At 37.6% G+C, this 14028-nt stretch overlaps 1 protein-coding gene across 2 annotated transcripts in view; it reads left to right on the forward strand.

Moving 5' to 3' along the window:
• The window catches only part of LOC106938786 (alpha-1,6-mannosylglycoprotein 6-beta-N-acetylglucosaminyltransferase B-like), a 35628-nt gene extending 21988 nt beyond the window's left edge, over positions 1 to 13640 (forward strand). For both annotated transcript variants that reach the window (XM_015020944.1, XM_015020945.1), the window contains 4 exons: positions 4316 to 4460; positions 7550 to 7659; positions 11988 to 12061; positions 13431 to 13640. In XM_015020944.1, the coding sequence (XP_014876430.1) occupies positions 4316 to 4460; positions 7550 to 7659; positions 11988 to 12061; positions 13431 to 13625 (524 nt within the window). In that variant the 3' untranslated portion in view covers positions 13626 to 13640. The remainder of the gene's footprint in view (positions 1 to 4315; positions 4461 to 7549; positions 7660 to 11987; positions 12062 to 13430) is intronic.
• Positions 13641 to 14028: the final 388 nt, after the last annotated feature.

Raw genomic sequence — 14028 nt, forward strand, 5'->3', positions numbered from 1 at the left:
TATATATATATATAGTGCTTTGTTCTAAAGCTGTACTTTCTGTTAAAAGGTCATTACAGAAAAATATTGTTAGTGCACCCAACTATTCAGTTCAAACTTCTAATTTAGGCTTGCTACTGATTGTGGATTTCAAATTGTCCACAAGAAGACTTTATTACATTTAATTAGGTAAATTGTGGCGTTTGGGTTATTTATATAATTTGATATCAAGAATGCTCTCGTTAGCTAAGAACGCCTGAGAAGAAAATATTTTTTCTACCCGTCTCATTCTGAAATGTTCTCCTTCTTTGCCCTCAAATCATTATTCTGCTAAATGTGTTTTTTTTTTGTTTTTTTTTACTGAATATGCTTAGGCTTTCTCTCTGACCATGGAATGAAGATTTGTTGTCAACTGCTGAATAATTTAAAACACTGAAGCTACCACATAGAACAGAGCTTTAAAGGAAAACACAGTCAAAACAAGTCCAAGAAAATCCATGGAATATCCAAGTGTCCTAAGATCATTGCAATATTCTTTGTAAATATCAGTCATGATACTGAGATCGTCGCCTTTATTAAAACTCTCAAACACGCACATTACAATAGTTCTCTCTGTCTCTCTCTCTCTCTCCTGACTTTATTTACTGGTGATTTAATTCAATTTCTGCTTTCCGGAGAAAGGTGACTTTTGCTCGGCCGATGATGAACGAGGTCTGACAAAGAAAGTGACTCTGCAGACACTGCAGTTTCTGCAACCTAATGCAATTGATGAGGGAGCGCTCAAAAGTTGGGCTTCGTATTCACTCTATTTTTGGAAACAATATGAGGCTGTTGTTTTTTTCTGTTTTTTCTTTTTTTCTCAAAATCTCTGACCAGAGGTTTACTCGAATCCCACATATTGCATTACGTCTTGCTGAGATCCTGGCTGCGCCAACACTTTCTCTGTAAGCTTGTTGACCACTCACTGCTTCTGCTACCTTTTTTGGTATGGTCAGGGGTCATGTTTTAAGTCATTTCATAACTATTTAGCTTAACACACCGGGATCAAAATAAATGAAAATGAAAAAACACCAAATTTTCAGTAAATATTATACAATTACCATATTTTTCGGACTATAAGCCGCTACTTTTTTTCTCACACTTTGAACCATTATAGCCCGGTGCGGCTTTTCGGTGGATTTTTCTTCAACCACCAGAGGGCGCTTTAGCAGGAAGTGAATCATTGGAAGTCAAAATTAGAAATCAAAGAAGAAAGCGCAAGAAGCATATGCTAGCAGCATTGACGACTGAGAAATGTCTTCAAACTCATATGATGCAGTTTTTAAGTTGAAGGCTATGACCAGCAGTACATATCATAGCCGCTGCACGTAAGCTCGGCGTGAACGAATCTGCGTTGGAGACAGAGGGCTGCGTCCTTAATAGCAGATTTATTAAGGACGCAGCCTTGATAAATCTGCTGTGTCCTTGAGAGGCGGAGACATCAGCGGCTTATGTATGTACGGAGCCCGGTGAGGCTTATATGTACTTTTCCAGTTTTTTGTTTGTTTGTTTTTTAATTGTGTAGACGCGGCTTGTAGTAAGGTGTGCTCTGTAGTCTGGAAAATACGGTAATTACATTTGAGCATTCTGTTCCCCATGGATATGAAGTGGCTTGGTTACAGGAGTGAAATTGAAACGGGAAGGGATAAAATGGCAATGTGTAGCTATGAAATGCATTTATGATAAGGGGGATTGACGTGAAATCTGATGTGAGCAAAGGTTTTGACAAAAGTATTTTCAGTAGTCAGATTTTCAGAAACATGCAAACTATCTGAAGCTCCGCCATTGTGTTATCAATCTATTAAAAATTAATTCACTCTGTGTTAAAAATGTTGCTTTCTCATATTTGATTAACATAAAAGAAAGAGAAGTGGTTCAGACTGGTATGAATAATGCATCATAATGTTTTATTTTATTTCCATAGGGACTACGTTTTATTTTATGTGTTGGATAAATGCTCATATATCTGATTTAAATTAGCTGTATTGAAAACATTGTATTGTATTCTGCTCCCTTGTTACAAAGCAGAACAGTTCAGAACAGCTGAGTTTTTAAAGAAACATTATTTTAAGCAATCTTTGTGTTTTGGAATAACCATCTAAAGTTGCTTTGTGTTTTTTTTCTCCTGACTCTTCGCCAACATATTGATTTAAAAATTTGACTGTCAAATACTCAACATTCTGTATTTTAATGAGTTAGTAGTAGCCTAAATCAGAAAATAAATAGCTGGTTAATGGAAGCAGCAAAGCTAATTAAATCTTTTTCAATTAAATCAATTTGATGAAAAATATTCAATTTTTTTTTTATTTATTTATTTACTTATTTTTCCCAGAGAGCATTAAATCTCAGAGTCTTTCACGTTTGGTTTAGACTTTATCAGATTACTTCCAAAATGTTTCAGATAATTTATCCCACATGTTCAGCAATTACAGAATAAATGCTAATCTTTCCCATTTTCTTTGATGTCCGTGTGTCACAACCCGAGTACTGTTGCTCGCCGTCGTAGCAACAGAATCGGATGCGTCTTTAATTGTGCTCAGCGCCGCGCTGAGCTCAGTGAACAAAAGGAAATAGGGTCAGAACCTTGACTCACTAATGATGCAGTGAAAGGAACGGCTCTGATGTTATTATTTGTGCCTGCAGGCTTGTTTATGGAGAGAGTGTTTGTATCGAGCATCATTTACTGTAGGTTTACCTCCAGCGTGGTCATTATTAATTTGGGACAGAGAGGATGGAATGTCTCGCATCGTCGGAATAATTTTCAGATTCGTTTGTTTTGCTGGCACATCCGCTCCCAGCGTTTGTGCTGGGTTTGATAATGAGGGAGACGGTTAATTGAAAAATTGACTTTAATTTAAAGGTAAACCATGGGAAATTAACATCTGAAGATGATTTGTTTTTTTTTAAGATGCTGACTTATTTTTGTTGTGGTTTGGGAACAAAAGTTATATTAAAATATGAATAATCAAATCAAAATAATGAGTAAAAAGGTCATGTTAATTTTGGGCTTTCAGTGCTTTCAAGACATGCAACAATTTTAGTGTCTAAAACATTTTTAATGGGCAAAAACTTGAACTAGAAGTTAAAATAAAAACTTAGGAAAATGTCACTTAAGTTGCAAAACGGTCAACAACCTTTTGGTATCGTTTTAGTTAGAGTATTTGACCTCTCCGCTCCTCTTGGTATATTTGGTTGCTTAAATTTAAATTGATACAATCTTTGTCTTTTTTTTATGTTCAAATTGTTATTATGGGTATTTGTGTGTACAATTTTAGGAAAGAGTCATATTTACCAATTTGTCACAAAAAGTGAGGAAACGGTTCAGCGTTGTTGATGCTTCCTTTGTGCGCATGTATATATTTAGAACTTGTAGGACGGACTAATACTTTCTTAGACCTTTATTTCCATAATGTGCTTAAAACTCAACAAAAGACCTTCTGCTGAGATTTATTTAAAACTTTACCTCCTTATTGCGTTTCTGTTAAATTCAGAGTATAACATTCTCCTTCCCCCATATGCTGCTCTTAATGACGGCTAAGCTCCAAGGGAGATTCTTCAATCACGAGGCTCGACTTTAGTGAATCCAGCTCCCAGTTTCAATTCAGCTTTTTACTCTTCGCTTATACTTTTGTTTTTGATCAAGCTTGCTTGAGTGATCAGTGCCTTAGTGATATGCCGCTATAGGCATAAAAGCTGGAGTATACGGTGCAACGATGGTTGCCTTTTCACATTTAGGGTTTACATTGATGCATGACTCCATGTCGATCGATTACCAGATACAGTTACCAGTAACATCTGTGGTTTTCTGATTTTATGTCCTCCCTACCTGTGGCTGCTTTGAGGCAGATGGACGCTCTTGCAGAGCCTGGTTCTGGTGGAGATTTCATCCTGTTCACTTTCTCAGGACGTGGGATCAAAGTGAAAAATGAATGCTCCCTGGTGTTTTTACTTCTTTAGATAACTTTTCACAACTTGGCTTTTTATCATATCCTAAAAATTTATTTCATGGAGTTGCATTGTATCTGAACGTGGACTAAATGTATATTACTGTCAATTATACTGGATTTGAATTATACTTGTTTATTTCAAAATAAAGGGCCATTGCACACAAATAAACTAAATTGAGCTGAGTTATGAAAAATGTGTGTGCAAAGTATGACTTTCATATACCAAATAGTTGACCCTTTGTTCTGTTATTATGTGGGGGGGTTGTGTGTTTTTTTTTTTTTTATCATCATTTTGAATTGCTTTCTGTGTTATTTGTGTCATTTTTCAATTTTATTGCATCTTGTTTCAGTTCTCAGTGGCCAGGAATCTCGAGGGGTTTTGAGGAAAATCAGCGACATGCTGGAGATGATTATGAAAAGGATGGATGCCTTGTCAAAGTTGGGGAACGCCACTGACACCCACAGGCTGGATGAACTCAGCTTGGCCTTGGACAGGTGAGGTACAACACACGCTGCCGTTAGCAATAGTAGAATAGGGGTGATTTACTTTTCAACTTACAGTGAAACTGAAGATATCCAAACGTATTTAAAATGTGAAAACAAATATGTTTAAAGTCAAATCAAAAGGCAAACTTAGTTGGCCTGTTGGTAATTGGAAGACACTTTATGCTGTGAATAGATCCAGAACTAACGTCCTACCTTGTTTACAAAGTACTGCATAATTTCCAATCATATATTTGTAGCTTAATGTCGTCCTATAATATTGACCGTCTGGAAAAGCACAAGCACCATCCGACTCTTTGCTGAAGCAACTTTGATCCAGTTGGTTATAAATTACCAAGATTAAAGCAACATCCTGAGCATCATCAATACTAAAAACTGTTTCCACAATGCCAAAAGCAATAAACACAATTAATTCCTAAATGTTTGAAGCAATGGATCAGGAGGATTTTAAACTCCTACATCCGTTTGCCTTCCTGTAGCCGCAAGCTAATGCAGTTATGCAAACACTAGTATGTATACAGATGGAAACATCATGTGTAGCTGCAGTTTTCAGTTTTTTTTGTTTTTTTGTTTTTTGTTGTTTTTTTTTACTTCCTCAAATCCCTAAGAGGTTACAACTGACATTTTTTGGCTCTTTGCAGTTTCTTCTTATGTTGAAAGCTTCTGAAGAGAAGGCTGCTTTTTTTTCTCTTCACGTTAGTGATTAGTTTCCCCTCTGAAGACTTTCACCTTGTTCTTCACAGGCATGAACCTCCTGACACATTAACATAACAAGTAATGTACAAAGAGATATTACGGTAACTGATACGACAATCTCTGGTAACATTGAGTTTGGTAACTGCTACTGAGTGTGGACTGAAAAATGGCATTTCCTCACCTGACCTCAACCTCTGCTGTTTTTCTTTTTTTTTTTTTTTCTTTTTTAAAGTACTTCTCTCCCCACAATGATTTTTACACCCACTGTATAATTTTCTTTGCAGTTTGCCCTGCAGATATCCTCTCAGCCACATACATCTTACAGTTTAATTGGCCTCTCAGGGACTAAACTGGAAATGTTACAGTGACAAAGGCCAAATACCTTTGGTGGGGAAAATAAATCATTGTTTATGGCACAGAGTCGGGTTGATCCGTTAGATTAGAGATGGGAAAACTTTGCTCACTTTAAAGAAAAAAAAAAAAAACGAATTAAGATTCTTCTCTGCTCTTCCAAAAGCTGCCCTGTTGAACAGACGTAATCTCCAGTGGAAGACTGCATGGCTGTACAGTTCCACAGTTTATAGCTGGTCATTAACTTGTGCTGACCTGTTGCAATATCAAGTTAGTTGAATGTAAAAAGAGAAGTTTAGTTTCGGCTTGATGTCCAGACTGTGTGTGCGTAACACTTGCGCTTTGGGATTGTGCAGTTATGCATTAAATAGCAGCTAGATTCCTATTCATTATTATACGTAAACACAAATGTGCAATGATGATAACACTTCAGCCTAAATGGAAACAGACCTTTATTGCATCTGCGTATGAAGCGTAGCTTCTTTTGTTCTCCTGGGTTTGTGTGGTCAAAGCTGTTTAATGAGGAATCTACACCAGATCACCTTCATGCACAGGCACTCATAATTTTTTTATTTTTTCATAAAAAATGTAAAATGTTAACAGTGCCCCAAAAGTACAGTTTTCTTCACCAGTGAATATTAGCCTGTTTCAGCACAAGAAGTGGCCGTCATTAACATCCTGTGTTGATGAGCGGAGGTTTGAAATTAAAAATTATTTTTTTTGTTTTACATACAGTTGCGTTACGTTACACTAGGGGTGTGGAAGCCCTGAAAAAAACACTTTTTTTTTTTTTTTTAAAGACCCACTTTTAAAATCTGACCAAAGTTTGTTTTTCTCTTGACTTTAAGTCATTTTCAAGTTTATTTAAAAAAAAGAATAAAAAAATTGAAAAATAATGTATTAGATTTTTTTTCCCCTCTTGAGATATTATATTTTTTCCTAAATTTGAGAATACAAAATGAGTGAGTAAAACTTGACTAGTCGGTTTTCTGTGGAGTATTTTTGACTATAAGAAATTTATTTATTTATTTATTTCATTTCTACAGGAGGGGAACTCAATGTGTTGTTAATTTTCATGATTCAGCAGCAACAGAATACAATGAAACAGTTTATTTCCACACACAATTTATGGGTAAATTATTCCATTAGTCTGAGTTTGCACATAGCTGACCAGCTGAATTCCTGCTCCTCCCAGCTTAGCTTTTATAAAGGCTGCTGCCTCATACTCGCTCCTTCCTCCCTGACTTTAATGTTGCTCCAAAGCAGTGAGTTTTCTAAGATGATCTAGATCTGTATCTTGACTTCAAGACTTCTAATGGTTTCCCAACATTTCCAAAATACAACATGTTTACATAAAAAAAGGCTGTTGGCATAAAAGCATAAAAAAGATTTACATTTAGTTTCCCTAAACCCTTGTTTCCCGTTATCTGCTAAAAATCCATCTTGCTCCTACTCACTGACTTACAGCCTGAATAAAATGCTCATATTTCTATTTTTAAATAGCTAAAAAAAATAAATACCAATTTGGTGTTCATTAATGGTTTAAAAAAAAAATCAGGCCTAATCAACCCTTAGTTTTTTCTGCCTTTAAAGATGTTACAGATTATGATTTGAGGTTGGAGTATAAGGCAGCAGTATGAGTCACATTTCAAACCCAAACCTATTCTGTTTGTGCTCTCAGCTTAATTAATAACTTCCTGATTACCATGCCAGCAGATTTCAGGCTATAGTGGTCAGGTCAAATTAATTAATATTCGCCTGCAACATATTGTCTTCGGACACATTCCCTCCAACGAACCTCATTAAAAATTCCGATTTACCCGACTATCTAAATTAACAAATGATCCGCATTTCAAGCGTCAAGTTCTTCATAGCAAGCATTTCCTCGTTTGTTTTGCCCCTTCAGAGCCAAAACACCTGGACACGGATGGACCCCGTAGGCTTTTACTTCAAGAGCGGACAGTAAAGACTGTGTGTGTGATTTTTAATTCCTCGTGTGCTTTTGTGTGTCCATGTGTGACCTCGTCGATCAGGATTCAGCCGATGGGGCTGGTGGAGCGGATCCAGGCCATAGCCCAGAACATGTCCGACATGGCGCTGCGGGTGGAGCAGATCCTGCAGCGCAGCGTGGCCAACAGCCGAGGTACAGCTTTGAAAACACGCATGGGTGCACATGCTAGAGGACGCAGAGAGAATATCAAACGCAGCTACAACCCGTCTGATAAACACACCTGTCAGTCGGCGGCACATCCACTGTGAATCTGGGCCTGTGCTTTAAGGCCAAGCGATCTCAACCTGAGCGCCTCAATGCATGCTGGTTGATTATACCATCTATGACGGTCATTATTTACTGAGCATCCTCTGTTCGGGCAGCAGTGTTGCTGCCATGTCGCACAGTAAACTGCCTTCTGCAGCACCTTCAGATCCCAAAGACGAACAGCCGTCTTGTTAATCAGGTCCGGGTTATGTCAGTTTTATTAATAGCTCTCATTCCCAGCTACTTTATAGTGCATAAAATAGAAATCAGGCGGCGTGATTGAATTCATGATTTAATCCCCCCCCCCCCACTTTGTATCCTCACCCTGCACTTGACTGAACACAATTTAACACACAGAGTCATTAAAATGTGTCAGATCATTTCTCTCTCTCTGTGTCTGATGCCATTAAAACAAAACAGGCGGTGAACCTGGCTGCGTTTTTTTTTTTTTTTACAAAGAAACGAGGTGGCGCTTTTTGCGACGAGACATCTGTCGTTATCGTGCTAATCAGATGGACCGACTGGCAAGTATTTGTCTGTGATTGTGTCGTCTTAAGGCTTCCTAAGAAGCCGGCGGGCGGAGGAGCCGCAACCGCTCCTTAATTAGACGTACTCGCGCTGCGCTTCATGACGAGAAAAAATTGGGGAGAGGAGGCGAGAGGTTAACGCAGAGAGAGGAGGGAAGAATAGGTTTAGTCATCGACAGAAGTAGGGAAAGAGGATGTGAAGAGCTGAATAAGGAGGCAGGAAAGAAGAGAGGAGGGTTTTTTTTCAGTGAGTCTCTCTAATGTGAATTATGTACAGAAAATGATGTGGATTTGGACATCCTTGGTCAATCTGGAAGGGAGCTTGTTATCTGGACTTTTTCTCCAAATTACCTCTGCTTTTCCTCATGGCTGATGATGCATTATTGATACCAAAAGCAGGAAGTTGTCGCCTGAATTTACCTTCAATTCTTGCAGTGATTAATAATAAACTGGCAAGTTTCTTCCTTTTTTCTTCTTCTTCTTTTTTTTTTTTACCTCCTAAAGGTAAAGGATTCTTGGAAATAATCTTATTCCAGATGAGGAGTTTTAAAAGAGTATGTAATATTCAGAATCTTTCAATATTAATGCAAAATTCTCACAAAAGTATGTCTTTTGTGGATTTATTTTTACTTTTGTTTAAACTTGTATTCTATTTTGAAAAGTGTGCAGTGATCTTGTGTTTCCACTGGTGGACAGCAATCTGCAAGTTTACCCACAGGTTCTAAATTGGATTTAGGTCTGAGCTTTGACTAGGCCAATCCAATGTGTTTACATGTTTTCCCTTAAAACACCGGGGTGTTGCTTTAGCAGCAAGTTCTGGGTCATTGTCCTGTTAGAAAGTGATCCTCCCAGTCTCAGATGACTGACAGACTAAAACGGGTTTTTCTCAAAAATATCTGTGAATTTGGCACCATCCATCCTCCCCTCAATTCAAACCAGTGTCCCAGTCCCTGCTGGTGCTTTTAGGTTGATGAGGGGTGTTGATTTTGTGGCAGAAAGAGTAGTTTTCTTATTGGCTGAAGAGTTCGATTTTGGTCTCATTTGACCAAAAGCACCTTCAGGGTTACCTTTTCTTCTCTGTGCTGTCTCTCTGATTAATGCCCTCCTCACCCGATGTGAAAGTTTTGGTGGGCGGGGCTCTGTTGGCAGATTTGTTGTGGTACAATGTTCTTTCCATTTGATGGTAACGGGATTTAGTGGCGCTCTGGGGGATCGTTAGGGATACCGACACCCCACACCAAAAACCTGCAGCTGTAGTTGCAGAGGAAAGTCGTTCAATAAATGATCGGCTCTGGAGGCTGAATACAAATGCAAGCCCCACTTTTAACATTTATATTTGTAGAAACTTTTTTTTTTCGGAACACGGCGCAAATAAGCAACAATTCAGTTCAAAGTGTTTTCCTTCTCGCAAATACACACTAAATGTTGGTCTGTCCCTTAACATACATTGACCTTTGTGAATAAAATTTGAAAAATTAAAAGTTTCATTAGATTTCAATGCTTTTGCAAGCCACTGAAAACCAATATAACTCTATATATCAGTTAACTTATGTGTGTTGTGAATCTTAATACAGACTTCGTATGTACCCTTGACCTTTATTCTGCTATATCACTGTTCAGATACAGAGTCTAAAAGCTGAACGCGATTTATCCCATGTCAATCAATCTTTTTCTGTAACTTTATTGTTTAAATGAAGCCGAAGAAGCTGCACACTAGCTTGTACTCTCACCAATCTTTCACAAAGGCTCCACTAACGTTCGTTCTTTCATTCACTTTTTTATATCTGATCACTTTATGTACTGAAACTGCATAGTTTTTTTATTTAGATTTTTTTTTTAAAGTGTGAACAAAAGTCTTTATATCGGCTTAAAAAAATGTGCATTATGTGAAATTACAGCATTAACTAGCATGAATAAAAGAGATATCCTCAAATAAGATCAACCAGACAGGAATTAATTTGAACTAAAAGCTCAAGTAGCCAGCAGGGAGTTGACTAAAAGACTCTCAGGCCACTTAAAGTAAAATGTTGTGATGACAAAAAAAAAAAAAGTTTAAACTTTGGGACAACAATCCCAAACCAGTGAGTGAGTATTGCCTCAAAAACAGGTTCCTAGCATTCTGATGTTGTAATGGCATACTTAAACTGTGTTTTACTGCTCCAGTGGCCTGCAGGCTTGTTGGCTTGGTGGGGAATATGAATGCATAAGGAACAGTCTAAGTTGAGCCAGAAAAAGAAATGAAGAAAAATTACAAAAGTGTACGTAGATCCTAAAAAAAATCTACAAATCAGAAAATGAAATATAAAAAATCCCAGGTTTGAGTAAAGATTTGCTTTTGTGTTGTAAGATAATATTCTCTGTATTGATGAGAGAAGAAAAATCAAAGTGGAAATTCATTTTACTGTGATGCTAAAGCATAAAATCTGGAAACTTTTATTGCTCTGCATTTGCCGTCATCGTAAAACGCTGAACAAGAGAGACAAAAATCCATCTTGGTTAATTAGCGTTATTTCGAGTCGAGCAGAAGCTCCTAGAATGAGCCCTGCTTGCTGCCAGGAAAGTGACAGCAGAAAATGCTTCCAAAGAAGAAGACTTTTTTTTTTTTTTATCGTTACATTTTCTCATCAACACAGTTGTCAAAACAACATTTCCATTTCGTGGTCACCGTCCTGTCTCGACATGACCTGAAATGCCACTCATCATAAAACCTGTGGCGAAGAAGCGTCATCTAAATCTTAGATTTTGCACCAACATTTGAAAATGTCACTTTCAGATAAATCAGTTGCAGTGGAAAAGATTCTGATAGACTTCACCAACAACTAAGTTAAGGTTGACAATATTCATGACATGCTAGCATAGCAAAGACTTTATCTTATAGACTTGGGTGACCCTGATTCAACTCTTAAGATTTCATGCTGCAAATTCATGCAAAACGTACATATATAGTTTATTTAGGCAAAATTCAGCATTAATTTATTTTTTTTCTGGCTGACATCATAGCTGCTGTCAGTGACAATCGTCAGAGATTACCGATCTTCCTTGAGTTTCGTACTTGAGGTTTTATGATTAAAATAAGTTCTCACTATGCTCAGGATAAGAGCTTCAATATAATAACACTGAATGAAGCTGTGGATATAACACTGATCTGCATTGAAATGACAGTAAATTGAATCACAACAGACTTTTATTTTATTAGACTTAAGTGAAAAATGCCCCGAAGTAAATACAGTAGGGATTTGAAAATATGCAATTTTATTGAATTGCAATAATTTGAATTAATTTGTGGTCATTTGATGTAAAATATACATCGAGTAAAATCAGCACGCTCTGTGACAATATAAGCAAGAACCTGAAGCAATTTCAAGCTCCTTGTCCTCAGTTGTGATGAAATTGGAAAGACGCATGGACAAATACCTTCTGGATAGAAGTTTGTTTTATGGTCAGAGGAGATAAAGATGGAGCTATTTGACCAGAATCACAAAGTATCTTTGGAGGACATTTATCTCAACCCCACATTAGAAATGATAAAGCAGGTAAAATGAAACGTTTTGAAATGCCCATGAAGTTAACCCTTTTAAAAATGAATGAACTATGCATAAAAGTCGGGTTTCCCTAATTCTCATTTTTAAAAATCATTAAAGCAGTGAAGCATGGGAAATCCTTAAGTCTGCGTGTTTATCTTTACAGGTAAAGATGGAGTCTTTGGCTCCTGTGAAACTCCCAAGGATCCCCATTACCCAGACTGCACCAGCAAGATGGATGTAAGCCTTCATGTTTTACTCACCTGCAGCATTTCACACAACGAGCACTCGTCCCACACCGACTCACCTTGCTGCAACATAAATTCTTAAAAATGGTCGAATGCTTAACGATACTGCAAAACTGACATGTCTGACAAGTCTGTTTGACAGCAAGAAAAGGAAGGAAAATAAAGCTTCATGGACAGACACATTGTTAACTTATCATTCAATGTCCTCTGTGTTTATTAGCAGCTGATAAAGATGCATAAAAAGACAATTACATCTTTTATTGTAGTAACAGTCACACTGAAAAACATTGTTTTTTTTTTCAGGTTGTTTGTAAGAGTTCTACTTTTTTTTTTTTTCTTTTAAGTTTTATTTGTTGCTCTGTCTTTAAATGCATCCAGGTTTAGGTTAGCAGCTACTTTATTGTAGTAATTTTCTGCCTTACTCAAAGGGCTGTCGTCTTGTCTTCCTCATTTTGAAGAGTGACCAGGAGACTGCTGTGTTATTCTGCACTGCACGTATTTCAGATGATGAAATGGAAACACTGCAGAAGAGGAACAATGTCAGGAGCAAACATGCTCAGCTATAGGATACCTTCATAAATATTTCTTTTAGACGTACCTGTCTGAAAGCATGTGACAACTTTCCCAATGTGAGATGGATAAGATGTTGAATTATTATAAAAGTTAACATTTACTATACAGGTTCATCGTAGTAAATCAAGAGTTTTATTGAAAAGTTGAATTATTTCAGTAAGTCAATTACTAAAAAGGAGACATGGCATATAAAGATAGTTCAGAAATATGTCTGTTAATTTAAATGATGATGACTTCCAGCTAATAAAACACCCAAATCATTTTTCTTAGAATATTTTACATTAGAGCTGTAAAAATAAAAAATTGCACACAGAAATGTGGGGCTACTGAAAGGTACCTCTGTGTACTGGAGAGTGTGTGCAATCAATTCTTGCTTGGCACCTATTTTGCATAAATTACTGCATCAGTGCAGTGTGGGATGGAGACCCTCAGCCTCTGGCACTGCTGAGTTGTTGAGTTGGCCTACGATGCTTTAGCAGCGAACCTTTGATCATCTGCGTTGTTTTCTCTGATGTCTCGCAGCTTTTTCTCGACAATCACGCATAGATTCTCTATGAAGTTTAGCTCTGGCTAAGGTTTTCCTGGGCAATTAAGTGCAGCGGTGGTCATGCCTGGTAGAGTGTTGTACTTTTTCTGGACTTGATAAAGCACATTAAGTCGACACCAGTGGATAATGCGACTGTGGCTCTTTGGATAGAGTAGTCGTCTTGCGATCGGAAGGTTGTAGGTTCAATTCCTCCTGCTTCGATTTTACATCCTTGAGACAAATAACTATCGTCCCTTTCCAGTGGATGCGTGCTCGTTGGACCTCGGACCCCTGCTATGCGTTTTATGGCGTCGACGGCTCCGACTGCTCCTTCCTCATCTACTTAAGCGAGGTGGAGTGGTTCTGTCCCCCGCTGCCCTGGAGGAACCAAACTGCGACACCTACTCTGAAGCCTCTTCCCAAAAGACAGGTACCAAAAAAAAGAATAAACTTCTAGATCATTAGTTTTATTTCCGCAATAAGACAGCTGGCTGAACGGGAGAAACAAGCAGACCGACGGGCCTCATTTAAATTGGAAGCATTCGCCTGCTAATGCAAACACATTTGTTCAGTCCCTGGAAAGAACAAATTAACAGTTGCTACCTCTTTACATGAAATCTGGCTCCACAGATGAGCTAAAGAACATTAGCAGTTTGTTTCCGAGCAAATTAGAAGGAGATCTGTGGAAAAGGAATTATAAGAGTATATAATTATAAGAAAAAAAACAATCTGTTGGTGGATAGGAAACTATAGGCAGATGTCTCTGCCGAGGTAACACACGTTACTTTGTATTCACCGAATGCTAAGTGCATTTTTGAAAACTTGAAAATATTCACAATATGCCACAAGATGATTTGTTT

The sequence above is a fragment of the Poecilia latipinna genome, unplaced genomic scaffold (assembly GCF_001443285.1).
Source record: "Poecilia latipinna isolate Pla-1442-1.1 unplaced genomic scaffold, P_latipinna-1.0 Scaffold2691, whole genome shotgun sequence".
Lineage (NCBI taxonomy): Eukaryota > Metazoa > Chordata > Actinopteri > Cyprinodontiformes > Poeciliidae > Poecilia > Poecilia latipinna.